This window comes from Numida meleagris, chromosome 3 (genome assembly GCF_002078875.1).
Source record: "Numida meleagris isolate 19003 breed g44 Domestic line chromosome 3, NumMel1.0, whole genome shotgun sequence".
NCBI classification, from domain to species: Eukaryota; Metazoa; Chordata; class Aves; order Galliformes; family Numididae; genus Numida; species Numida meleagris.
In genome coordinates this window covers 92,517,498-92,531,194 of record NC_034411.1, presented here as the reverse complement: position 1 = coordinate 92,531,194, position 13,697 = coordinate 92,517,498, and the positions used below count along the sequence as shown (strand labels likewise).

General features: G+C 39.8%; 1 protein-coding gene across 1 annotated transcript in view; it reads left to right on the top strand.

The window, feature by feature from the left end:
- SH3YL1 (SH3 and SYLF domain containing 1) overlaps positions 100-13,697 on the top strand; it is a 43,803-nt gene continuing 30,205 nt past the window's right edge. The window contains exons 1-3 of the mRNA XM_021390194.1: positions 100-218; positions 11,680-11,790; positions 12,751-12,864. Coding sequence (XP_021245869.1) covers position 218; positions 11,680-11,790; positions 12,751-12,864 — 226 coding nt within the window. The 5' untranslated portion in view covers positions 100-217. The remainder of the gene's footprint in view (positions 219-11,679; positions 11,791-12,750; positions 12,865-13,697) is intronic.

Sequence of the window (13,697 nt, the reverse complement as noted above, 5' to 3'; positions counted from 1 at the left end):
AATAATATATATATATTTTAAAATAAAAGATAAACCCTGAAAAACTACGCGGTGTGGGTATGTGCACTGGGAGGCGGGCGGGCGCGGCGGCGATCGCTGCGGGCAGGCGGGCGGTGGGCGGCCGTCTCAGCCCCGCCCGCCTCACCTGCCCCAGGTGTGCCACTCGGCGGGGCCGCCCCGGCGCTGAGCAGAGCGGGGCGAGGCTGGGGCCGGCAGCAGTGAGTATCCGCGGGGTCGGCGCCGCACGAGCCCCTCGTGCCGGGCAGCCAGCCCCTGGGCCGGGTGCGGGGGGCAGGGGGCGCCGCGCGGCCCCGAGGGCTGCGGCCGTCGATGGGGTGTTAATAAGAAGGTTTTTGTACGATAAGAGTGGTGAGGCACTGGAGCAGGCTGACCTGAGAGGTGGTGCGTGCCCCGGCCCTGCAGACACCCAAGGTCAGGCTGGACGGGACTGTGAGCACCTGATGTAGCTGTAGGTGTCCCTGTTGAGTGTAGGGGGGATAGGGCTGGATGGCCTTTAAGGGTCCCTTCCAACTCAAACGATTCTGTGATCCCAGATCAGTTATTGCCCTTCCCACGCACCCAGCACCATGCAGGTGTGAGGAACGCGCTGCGTTGGAGCCAGACAGGGCTGTGCCGCCTCCCGATTACCGGCTCCCTGAGACAGCAGGGCGAGACCTGCACCATGTCCTGCTCGCATGCTGCTCTGCCATGTGTCATACACTCAGCAGCACTGAGTGCCTCTGTTTCTGCTTTCTGTCAAGCAAAGTGGCTTGAAGTGTCAGCATTAGATTTCTTGCCTCCTACCTGCATACTTGTTGGTCAGGGAAAACAGATTGTGCATGGAAGTGAGTGCTTTGTAGCTGATGGTCTTTGCAGGTCCCCTCCATCTGAAGTATTTGAAAAGGTTTGACCTATTATAGAAGGCTCTGAGGAGATCTGATCATGGCCTTTCGGTATATGAAGGGGAGCTGTAAGAACACAGGGAACAGGCTCTTTAGCAGGGTCGATTTGCATAGGACAAGGGAAAATGGTTTCAAACTAAAAGAGAGGATATTTAGACTGGTTATAAGGAAAAAGTTTTTTACAGTAAGTGTAGTGAGGCACTGGAACAGGTTGCCCAGAGAGGTGGTGGATACCCTGTCCCTGGAGACACTCAAAGTCAGACTGGATGGATCTGTGAGCACCTGATCTGGCTTTGGGTGTCCCTGTTCATTGCAGGGGAGTTAGACTGGATGGTCTTTATTGGGTCCCTTCCGATGTGAACTATGATTCTGTGCTCATAGGGAACAGAGGTATATGCAGAAAGGGGAAACGAGAGACAGGATGATGTCCAGTTTGACTGACAGAAGTGCTTTCTGCAGGAAATATCTGGAATATATATTTTGTTAAGGCAAAAGATCTGGAATATATATCTGGAATATATAATATATATAATATATATAAAATATCTGGATATTGTATATATATTTTTTTCAAATATATTTATTCAAATATATATTTTTTTCTCATAGGTTACTACGGTAGCACATGGGGCAGTTGTGCAGTGCACGAGGCAGAGGGAGGTGGGGGGCAGCAGTAGGCTACCAGGTTCTTGTTCCTCTGTTCTTCTGTCCCTGGTGAGAAGATAAACAGTGTGGGGTTTGGGATTTTTTTCTTAAAAGTACAACTTTGTTTTAGTTAAACCTTTGTTGTGTAAAGGTTAATGTACTTGCTTAGCGCCTTGGATTGCCTCGAAGCTTATTCTTAGTGATTTAAAACAGAGTTAGCAAAACAAAACTGGTATTCAGTTTGAGCTTTTCCTCTCTAGCATGTCATGCTAAGTCTTGTATTTAACATAAGAGAGACAGAGCTGAATTCCTAGCTCTGCTTTAGCTTTGGCCATGCTACTTACCTTGCTTGGTGGGCAGCGCCCAACCCCTCTGGTACTGACTGTTTACACATCAAACGTATTACAACAAGTGTATTTGAAAGACTGGCTAACAGGGTTTCAGCTAGGCAGTTTCCTAGGGCTTGGGTGGTATGGTGGATAGGTGTGGTGACATTTTGTGCAAAAGCCTGCGATTCTTGTTGCACAAATTCTTAGAAGAGTTCACTTCTTAGTTTCAGACAGCCCCCAAGGTAACTCTGCCTTTGGTGCTTGTTGTAGAGCATTCCACTGTCTCTTTATTCTTGAAAATGCACAAATTTTATTGTCTTCGTATAAACTATCATTCCTTTATCATCTGAAAGCTGATTCTGTTCATGTCTTGAGCTTCTTTAGCTTCAGTTGAGGATAGTAGAATTCTTTTATAAGCGTGTGACTGACAGTTAAGTTGACGTTTAACACTCTAGGTGGAACATAGTTCTTTTTCTGGCCTTTTCCAGTGCCTGATCCTTCTGGATATCCTTAAGTGAAAGGATCTACTACTTTAGTGGTTAAAATTGATGATATTTATTGATGCTAAGTTAGAATGAGTATAATGTGTTCAGTGACACTAAGAAGAGTGGGCTTTCTACTGTTGACAGATAATTTATCAGCCTAACATCAATCCTAAACTATAATACTGAGACATACCACTATGGACACAGGTGATTTATAGAAGACGATAATTCATACAAACTCTGTACTGTATACATACTGCACCATTTTCTTTCTATTCCAATGGTATATCTGTCTGGATGGCATTGTCTTATATTTCATGTCTGAGCATTTACTCTGCTAAAACCACATTACAAAACATAAACTCTCCTAGTAGCTTAGCTTTCTTCTGCTCCTGAGATGAGAAATAGATCCCATCCTTGTTGTTTTTAAGCACCTTGACAGACCTAATTAGCAGTTGTCATGCTAATTTTTTTTTTGCTTTTATTTTCCCTCTTGTATTTCTTGTCTATTTGCCTTGAACAATTATTTGAAACATTAAATCTGTTTTGTTTTTAAAATGCTGGTTCAAGATCATCATGCATCTCAAATCTGCAAACTTGAAGTAGCCAGTTGTAACCAGTCATCTTTGTTCCAATTACCCACTTTTAGGAACGCACTGAATACTATCTAGCAACTTACAAAGCTTTTGTATTAATTACATTTACTGGTAATAGTTTGTTCAAATGTAGTGAGACCTGTATTACGTGTGAGAGAATAATATGTTGAGTTTGTTGGTAGGTGTGTTGATTTCTTCCCCTTGCCCTTTGTGCTTATGCTTTCTCCCAGTGCCAAGATTACAACTTAACCAAAGTTAGAATTTTAGCATCCTTGCCATTTCAAGGGGGGATTTTTGAAGGCTTTAGCTACAGCTGATCCTCTGCTGTGCCTCCCATGCAGGTGATCAGATGTTTTGTATGCTTCTCAGAAGAAATCATCTGACTCACCTGTGCCTCCAGCAGTTAATGATTGTATTCACATACCTCAGTTTCTTAAAGGAACCCTAACCTAATTAAAACATCTTGTATATACAGAGTAAACGCATCTTTCTTTAAAGCGTCTTATTCAGCTATGTCAGTATCATCATATTAATCACATAAATCCCAACTCGCAGCAGAAAGTTAATCCCTCTAGGAGTTGAGAGGAATTAGGAATACTCTAAAGTGACTTCAGATAAAAAAAACTTCTGGGGACCAAACTCATCAAATGCTTTTGATGAATGCATGTTGCTGTGTGTCTTTTTTTTTTTTATTTTTCCCCCAAGTTGTTTGACCTCACAGACTTTCCTTTCTCAAGAAACTAGTTAATACTAACTGGGGTTGAGGACTGAGAACCCATGAAATTACCAACTGTTACACTTCCTGATTGGATCTGTTAAGTCCTTTTTGCTTTGAGAACAGTAATAAAAAATGCACACAGTGAAAGTGAATGTATTATTTATGCGTGTGTTTTTCTATCATTAACAAAGTGGAGATTCCATATGAAAAAACATTTATCTCCTGTGCTCTAGGAGTATGTACATAATTGATAGCAAGGTCTGAAAAGGCAGATTAGATTGTCAGTGCAGGGATTTCTAACTGAAAATCTTGTATTTTGGGCACCCTACATGACAATACTCACACTGATCTAACTAATGGGTATAAATACTTCTGTCCTATTTCACGCCCTTTAATTTATTCTACTTGTGCAGAGGCTAAGCTTAAGAAAGCTGAAAACCGAGGTGAAGTGTTCATACAGGCTGCAAAAAGCTATTTGCCTTGGACCACTTGCAGTCAAAGCAGTCCACCTGCTGGGTGGGGGTGAGTCAGCTTAGTTTCCCTTTTCCAGTTCAGAGTTGCAACAGTAGCGTGCTTCCAATAATAGTAGCTTCCTTTGGGTTACCTTTGGAGGTATTTTGCTTTCCTTAACTCATGTTAATATATTTTTTTAAAAATAAAACTTCACACATTCCTTTTTAGTATTTGAATTCCTGAAGGTTGAATCAAGTTGTGATTTCCTCGTGCTTACAAGGTTTTTGCTGTGTACAGGCTGTCACTAACATCTGATTTTAGCAAGTTACTGCAGATGGAACAACATTGACAGCTTTTTTAGCATGCATAATGTATTTTTTCTTAATTTTCAGCTTTATCTGATTTTTCTTATTATTTCCACCTGCCTTAGGTAAACCTAAAATACTTCATCTCATTTTTTTTTCTGTCTGCTGAAAGCTACAGGTTCTGTGGAACTTCTGCCCTATTCTCCCTCCTCAACCACAGCCAGCACCAACTTCTCCATGTGAGACTGTGCAGTCTCCAGCTATCCCGTATGGGGAGGGGAGAGAGATTATTTACATTAAATCACATAGTACAAGCCCTCTCACGGCTGTGAAGGTGCACATCAGAGACTTCCTGTCTTAGTGCAGCTCAGCTGCTGCTCTGCAAGGCCACCTGGCTCCTGCTGGCATACTGGTACCCTGCCAGAGCACAAAGTACTTGTACCAGGCTTGGTGAGGAACAGTGCTATATGAAGGTTGGTAAAATTTCAGGAATCCAAATGGTGAGGAGCATGATACAAATGCATGGGATCAGTAGAAAGGCTTCATTGTACAGATAACCTGTTTTCTGCTCTTCGACTTTGTTTTCATCGCCTTGCATGATTTGTTTTCTGACATATTTTGTCTCCTTTACTGTTCTGTCAGAGGCATCTGGAAAATTGCGCAACATACTCAGTTGATATGATCTTCACTGTCAATGATTGCTACTTTCTCATTGCCTGGGACTGTTTCCCTAGACTCTTTCTGCCATACCAGCAGTGCTTTGCACCAAGATGTGCAAGTTCTCTGGCATTCCTCTCTCATGCACTTTGAAGTCTTATGGAAGCCACAACTGTCTGTCCTTCTTGGCTCCAAAATGAGGAGCATGGAGCTCAGGCACTGACAGCTGGAGCACAGTGCATCCCAGCTGAAGGTGGTAATTATTACCTGTATTGTATTCCATCCTTTTCCTGCAGATTCTTTTTTGGCTTCTACTAATGCTTCCTTGGACTTCACAAATATTTTTTTTACATTTATCTAATCTTTACTGTCAACTGTTGGCTTTCAGTGCTGTAAGTATTAAATGGAGGGAGGCTGGACAGAGATACATTTTATAGTCTGCTGATTAATACCTGCTGCTTGCCTGCTGCTCTAAGTCTACCTCACTTTTTCCTGGGTTAGGCAAAATGCATACAGTGCATGTCTTGCACGTTGCTGAAGGATTTCCAAGTACCAGATGGATCCCGCGAGACTGGAGCAGGCTGCCACAGTACCATGATGTTTCGTGTTTATGAAACCAAAATTACATCTCTCTAATTGTAATGCTGAGTTGAAATTTCTTGTTTAGGCTCTTCTCCAGCACTGGAGAAGGTCACTGGTCCTGCTTTACAGGTTTCTCAATCCCATGAAGTGTTTGTCTTTAACCGTTCTTGACTATGTTAGTTCTCATGTTTATGAATGCTTTTAATCATTCTTTGTTCGTACTTGCTTTTGGAAGTTGATGCTACTGCTGTAACCTTGGAGTTTGCAAATTAGCTATGCTTTAATGTTTTGCTGTTTTGGAACATCTTAGTGAAGCAAAAGTGAAGACTGAATTGCTGCCCAAGACTTGTGCAAGGTGTTTGCCATTACTTTTTTTCTTGTTGTAACAAAAAATTAAAAACTACTTCTGCAAAAGTACTTCAAAGCTCATACATACATACACAATATAGGTATGAAATGTGCATGCTAGTCTCTGTCTCCGTTTTGTCATCAGTCTTCTTTGAAACTGTATTTTTGATGTTCGGGTTCTTATAATGCCACCAAGCTTTATTTCGTCTGTTCATATTCAGCAGAATTGTGATTATATCAGAATTAGTTCTAGCTTTTAAGTAAAAAGATTTTATTTATTCTTTATTACACCTTGCTCAGATAATTTCACCAAGTGTTCAGCCAACACATTATTACTGTTAGTCAGAATGTAAATTAGAGGCTGACGCACTTGCCTCATCAGCTTACAAATTAACCAGTTAATCAGTTTTGGTGCGATATTCCCCCATGAGGTTTGTATTGCTGACTCACATATGCTCAGTGTCTTCTCCCCTCAACAACAAGCAGCAGTGTAAATGAAGCTTGCTCCCAGCAGAGCATTTGCTGGTCACGGCATTCCGAATCCATCACTCAGTATATCCTCCTGATAGATATTATTGTCTTATTGCTTCTCGTTACCTCTTTCCTGAGCATTGGATGAATACAAAGCAGACAATTATATATGCATACTTAAAAGCTAATAGTGAAGACGATGGTACAGTATTATTCCTTATGTTACTGCGGAATGAACTGAGCATGGAGCTTCTGCTTGCTTCTAAATATTTCATACAGTGCTTGTGATAAAGAGCAGATATTTCTGTAACTTCTGCCTTCCAACAAACTATTGAAGTGTTTAGGTTTTAAGAAAATAACTTTACTATTCAAATCATAATGCAAGCTTGAGAAGGAGGAGGGCAGCTTAATAAGTGAACAGAAATTTTAACTATTTTTGATATCACAGAAATCCCAGGTATGGTTCTGACTGTTCACAGCAATTAAAATCAGTGGAGTCACGATTTTATTCCTAACTTTCAGCGTAGTCTTTAGTCATTTTATTTCTATTATATTTGGTTACAAACAAAGTATTCTATAGTACAAACTTCCACGTACTTTTTAACTAGTAAGAAACTATCTTTGGATTGTCTTTGTGTGATTTTCCACTTATTGGTTGCATTGCTTTTTGTTTTTGTTTTTGTTTTTATGAGAAATGCTTAATATTCTTTGGTTTTGGACAAACTTTAATGAAACTGATAGCTTGTAAGAGCAAGGCCTCATCCACACTATATATATAGCCATTAAACATAATGTTTTTTAGATTAATTGTTGTCCATGCCTTTATTTTATCTTGAATTCTGTCAACAAAATCTTAAGTGTGGCATAGCCTAAGAGGGAGAGCCAGTTCTCCTTCCTCTCCCAGTGATAAAATACCAGTTTTCTTTGGCTGTGGCACTGCAGCCTGGCGTGAGGAGTTTTATCAAAACAGAAGTTCAGCCACACTTTATCAAGCATCATATTACCCACAGTTAAGGTCAGGGTGTGGATTTGATGGTTGTCTTTTTAAGGAAGTCATCATTTCCTTAAGACAATGGTCACTTTGACTAACTCTTCGTTTTCAGCACTGAAAGTGTTTAATCAGTTAGCTTATTGATTAAAACCTTTCTGTGCTTTGCTTGCTTGCCAAAAGAAAAGCCACTTTAAATTTTGCATATCCTGTTGTCTAAATTACAGTCTGGACGTAAATCATCTTACTTGTAGCCCTCCTCTGTAAGATTCAGCTCTTCTGCTGACAGCACATTCAGCCTTTTCCTTTCTTCCTCTCTCTGTCTTTAGGGTGATCTAGGAGTCTCTCAGCCCACTTCTAACAGTGCAGTATTCTGGCTCTGTGGGCGTAGTTCTGGCCGAATGTTGTCAAACCCTCCTGATATTTCTCTGTCCAGAAAAATAATCCCACATTATTCCAGTCTGTAGCAAGACAGGAAAAAGCAAAGAACAACGTATACTTGAATTCTTGTAGATACTCAGAGGATGCAGAAGCAATACTGATGTTTGCAACAAATACACAGGGGGACAGTGATGGTTCTCATGGTTTTTGAGGGTGGGAATGAAGTTTGTTCTTGTGCTTACTGTTACAGGTTATGACTAGATGAATTGACAAGACAGTGAGGTAGCAGCAGTACTACTTCTGATGGCTCATGAAGTTCAGCTTCAGATTGTCTTCAATGAAATAATAACTAATAGTAACTCTTATATGAACACTTCCTTTCTGGTAACCATAATATGTTTCTGAAGCAATTCTGAATCTGCAACTATGTGTGGAAAACTGGAAGTGATTTTTTTTCTTCTTTTTTGTTGTTTGCAGACTTCAGATCTGAGAACATCTTATTTTTTGTCAATGGAGATACATGAGGGAGGATTAAAGAGAAATATTTCTCTTCTGATACATTTGAAATATGAGTGGTTTTTTTTCCCCTCTATAGAACTAAAAAGAAACAGATTGGAGGTGTTCCTACAAAATCTAAGGTTGGCCTGAGAGAAACAAGGTGAAGGAGGCAATGTGTGTAAATATAAAGAACGGTAAAGGGAGCAAAGAATTTAGTTTTATTTCTCTATAATCTAAAAGCTAGGTATTGCTTGCTTTTGCTCCATCATGTTTTTCATTTCCAGTTGTCAGCGCACACACATGTTAGTTTCATAAAGGCTTGATGACTTTGCTAAGAGTCCTGCATGGCCAGACATGCAACTGTCCATGTTACTGCTGTTAAAATAAAGCATATCTTCCATTTAATTCTTATTGTTCAGTAAGATTAAAATACCATGAAATGTGCATCTTGTGAAGATGAAGTAAAATCAAGATCTCTGAACTTAAAAAATACTCCACATGGAGAAGTATTCACCTGATTATGCAAATGGACATGCACTGTATTGCAGTATTATGAATTATTACTTACAGTATGCAAAAATTGTTATTTTCGACTTCATAGGAGGAATGGTGGTGTAATATGCTTTTCATGTCTGACTCAATGTTTTCTCTCTACAAAATCAAGAATCTTGTTTTTCTCTTACAACATGCTGGTACTGTTTCACCTCTGCCCTTGAAAATGTAATGTCAGGTGCAAACAACAGAAGTAATGGAGACATGTGCTTTGATCTAGTTTGTTAATCTACCAAAAGCAATTATCCTTTTACGTTTTGTTGGGGCTGAGCTGCACTCTCTTGCTGTGGTCGGTGCAGCCAGTTCCAGCCAGGTGAGCCAGGGAAGACGCACATGCACTCAACTCCTGCAAACTGGCATAGGATTTTAGTGCCATAGCATCCTGAGAGAATTGCATATGCCTGTCACTTTTTCTGAAAGTCCCGGGCTCTTAGAGTTTAGACTTTCACTTTGTATCACTCCACACATGAAGACTATGCCATTGTCCTAACTTTCTGAAGGCAAACAGAAGGGATTAGAAGACAGGATTTGCATGTCTTCCATCTGCTATCGCTGTGCAGGTTAGTCTGTTGCATTCCATGCATCTGTTTCCCTGTATTCCCAGAGAGTGCTATTTCTGCACAACCTTGTGGTAATTTCTGTCACTTAAAACTCTCCAGTGTTGTACCTGCTGCATATTCACCAAAACCAGGTGTTCCTACAACCTTTTGCATAGCAAGCTAGTTCAGAATCTCCGCTGCCAAAATCTCTCTTGTTTTGAGAGTCTCTTTACTCACTTGGACAATGTACTGGAGCATGGGTGTCAAGCCTTTTGGCTTGCCTGGGCTGCACTGAGTAAAGAGGAATTGTCTTGGGCCACATATAAACTATATAGTTAATATAAAAGTATTGTTACTTACACATATATATATATAACAATATATATATGGTTATACATATAACAATACTTGTATATATGTAAAAAAACATTAAAAAAAAAAAGAGTGCAACAAGACCGTAAAACTGGTGGGATATTTGACCTTGGTTTTGTGAAACTAATGCATCAGTCTGGTTCAGTGGAAGTGGTTGCAATTCTTTGAGAGTTTCAAGGTGTTTCTCAGAGATTTTTGATGAAATTTTGCTCTTGCTGTACTTTGTCCTTGAAAAACAGTTGTTCACAAATGTACGTATGGCCAAGATGTGATGACATGAATAAAGCATGACTGTGAACCAAGGGATATTTTTCTGTGGTAAAAGAAGGCTTATAAATGCCTAATAAAGCAACATGATCAAATTTTTGAGTTGAATATCTGATTGCAACTCTGTGCATTCCATTTGAAAATTTGCAGGTAATGTATTTATGTCAAGTGAAAATGGAGTCACAGAAATACAAAAAAAAAATTGATGATTTTTTTGGCAATCTCAAAACCTATTCTCAAATTGCCCCCACGTGGTTAGAACAGCAGAAACACTATTTAAAAACATTTTGCAAAACTAAATAAAAACATATTCCAAATAATTATTTTATTTCTATTATAGTAAATGTACAATTCCTATTCTAGTCAATAGAGTTAGGAACGACTGCCAACCTGCCATGGAATGCTTCACGTAATAGAAACAGACTTGTTCTCCGGGCTTCATTGACTTAATCTCAAAATGTATTTAGCTTCATAGCTTTGAGTGGGAATGTTGCCCGGAGTGAGGAGGTGAGTGAATATTGGGGAATACCAACTAGAAAAACTAGGTCACTGTTGGCTGCAAGTTGCTTCTCTATAGAGTTGTTTTGGTGTTTTTTATGCTTTTGTGAATTGAAGAACGGTGGAATTTTATTGGACTATTCTGGCAAGTTTTTTTGAGAGATGAAACACGAGGCTAGATGGATCTTTGCTCTGAGCATACATGCATATATTACTGGAAAACTTCGTTGCTGATAAACTTGCAGATCGTGGGTGTTGATACTTCCAGGTAGCAAACCACTTCAACAGGAAGTAGATTGCTAAAGGAAATCTTCAGGTCTGAAATGGTCAGAATTTTGTTCATTTTCAGATCATACTGCAAGCTTTGGTTCTCTAACAGAAATCTGAAGAGAAAGGACATACCATTCATTAATGAATAGAGAAGGCAACGCTTTTAGAGCTGTGTGTTCACTGAGGTAATTAGAGCAATCAGTGTGATGGAGCAACTACCTTGAAGAGAGATGAAGAAGGCTGGGACTCTTGAGGAAAAGCCAGTGGGGGCTGTGTCTATAAAAGCAATGTGAGTAGTGGATAAGTTGAATGCAATAGATGCTCACTGCCATTTCTGAGACTTGAATTAGAAGACATTTACAGGAACTAGTAGAAAATTAAAGAAATACTTGATTTATTTTAAATTAAGCAGCAGGTAGTGAACTGCTGCTACTTGAGATCTGGTAGCAGAGTGTTGGCAAGTTTAAAAAGGTATTAGACAAATTCGTATGTGATAAGTCCATAAATAAATAATGACAAGAACAACTAAGATTGTATCTCCAGTGTAGTTGATGTAATCAATGTGGATTCTGAGTGAGTACAAGGAGAACAGACTGCAGAAAAAAGAACCAGGATTGTGTGGGTTTTTTTCCCCAAAGTAGTGTCTTCTTAACACCATCACAGACAAAAATGCTGATCTGATGTGCAAGGCCTTTTTTCATATTTACTGTTTCCTGGTTTGCTCTTCATTTGTAAAAAAAAAATTGCTTTTCCCGTAGAGTTACACTGGTTTACTTTTGTACTGTCCTGAACTGATCATAGTTATTTCTTTTGTGTTTTACAGTGAATAACCCTATACCTTCCAACTTGAAGTCAGAAGCTAAAAAGGCAGCTAAAATATTACGAGAATTTACGGAAATAACTTCCAGAAATGGACCTGATAAAATCATACCTCGTGAGTAAAGGAAATATGATTCAACTAAAACGTTCAGTTCTCCCCTCTGTTGAAATCCGTCTCTTTATTAATGCCCTCTGTTTTCACTGACTATTAACTTGGAAAGAAGTGAAGAATTGGACTGTTGCAACTTCTCTGAAAATATTTTGGAAGTGAAGGTGTTCAATTTGCTGAGTTCTAGGCAGACATTGCTTACTGAGAGAAATCTTTCACATGTTTATAGCCATAGGGAGGCTATCTGCACAAGAAGGCCTCTCTCTGTGCTGAAATATTTTTTATCCACCATGTGAATGTCCATTCTTAAGGAGAACCTTGAATAGTAGCTGTAGTTTTTTAATATCTCTGTTTATTGGAATTACCTAGATAAAAATAAGTTGAAGGAAAGAGATCAGGGTACGTTTCTACTTTGATAATGTTTAACACTCTTACGTGCTCCTGTATTCCTTATTTTTGCAATTGTTATTCTCTGTTTTGCCTAAGTATTGCTAGTTGTGGCTTTTAATTTGTTATGTTCCAAAAGGCCTGTGATAAGACTTTCAGGATGATGACATTTTACTTGACAAAAACATTGTCTAATGATGTAAATTGATTAGGCTGATGTGTGTCACTGTGATTTAAATTCAGACTTCATTCTTCCAAAAATCTGTAGAGACACGAATGTCAGCTATTGACTGCCTCCTTGTCTTGCTAAGGGTCCTCACACACAGTATTCATGGCAATAAGCAAGCTAGTTCTGTATGAGCTATCCTGGAAAACTGGAGTAGTTGTGGCAGTGTAGATCAGTGCACCTAGCTTTGTAGTTGACTGTGGAGTGGAGGTGTCATTATTAGTTCAGTTTCCTTTAAGCTTTTGCTTTGACTATTTGACTTCTGTGTGTTCAAAATTGTTAAATGCAGAATTTTATTTTCCCTTTTCTTTGAACTCTGACAAGGTCTTGAATAAGTGATTTTGCTGTTTCAGCCCATGTGATAGCTAAAGCCAAAGGCCTTGCAGTTTTGTCTGTTATCAAAGCTGGATTTTTGGTGACTGCTCGAGGTGGAAGTGGAATTGTATTAGCTCGTCTTCCTAATGGCAGTAAGTGGATATTTTCCTTTTGCACTTCATGGGAGAATTAAAAGCTTTAAAATATACATATGCACACATATATGCATGCGTATATATATATTTGAAAGGTTTTTTTCCTTCGTTATTTCTTTTTCTTAACATAAAATACAAGCTGTGTAAGTATTCAACACAGTAGATGAACCGAGCAGGCAGCCCTTTAAGGATGCCTTTGAGAGCAAAAATGCTCTCCATTCCCTTGCATAAGAAATCAAGCAGTGGAAGCAGAAAACCATGACTGAGCAACAGCCTGCTGGTCAAATTGAGGGGAAAAAAAAGGAAAAATGCAGAACGTGGAAATAGGGATGGGTGCCTTGGGAAGAATACAAGGATGCTGTTTGGGCATGCAGAGGTGGGATCAGGAAAGCCAAGGTGGGGATAGAACTAAACTTAGTGAGAGATGTGAAAAGTAACAAGAAGGGATTCTAGAGGTAGGTTGGTCATAAGAGACAGGCAAAGGCGAGTGTACCCCTCCGATAAAAGAGAAGGGAGAACTGAGTTCAACCAGTATGGAGAAGGCTGAGGTACTCAACGAGTTCTTTGCTTTAGTCTTCACTGGCGGACAGACTTCCCTCCTGTCCCTGAAACTCAACACTGTTGCCAGGGTTGCAAAGTCCCTCCCACTGTAACAGCAGAGCAGTTTCTAGAATGGTTATAACTAGATGGTCTTTAAGGGTCCCTTTCAACCTAAGCCATTCTATGATTCAGAGAATCATACAATCATAGAATGGCTTGGGTTGAAAAGGACCTCAAAGATCATCGAGTCTCAACCCCCCTCCTGAGTGCACGGTCGCCAACCACTAGAC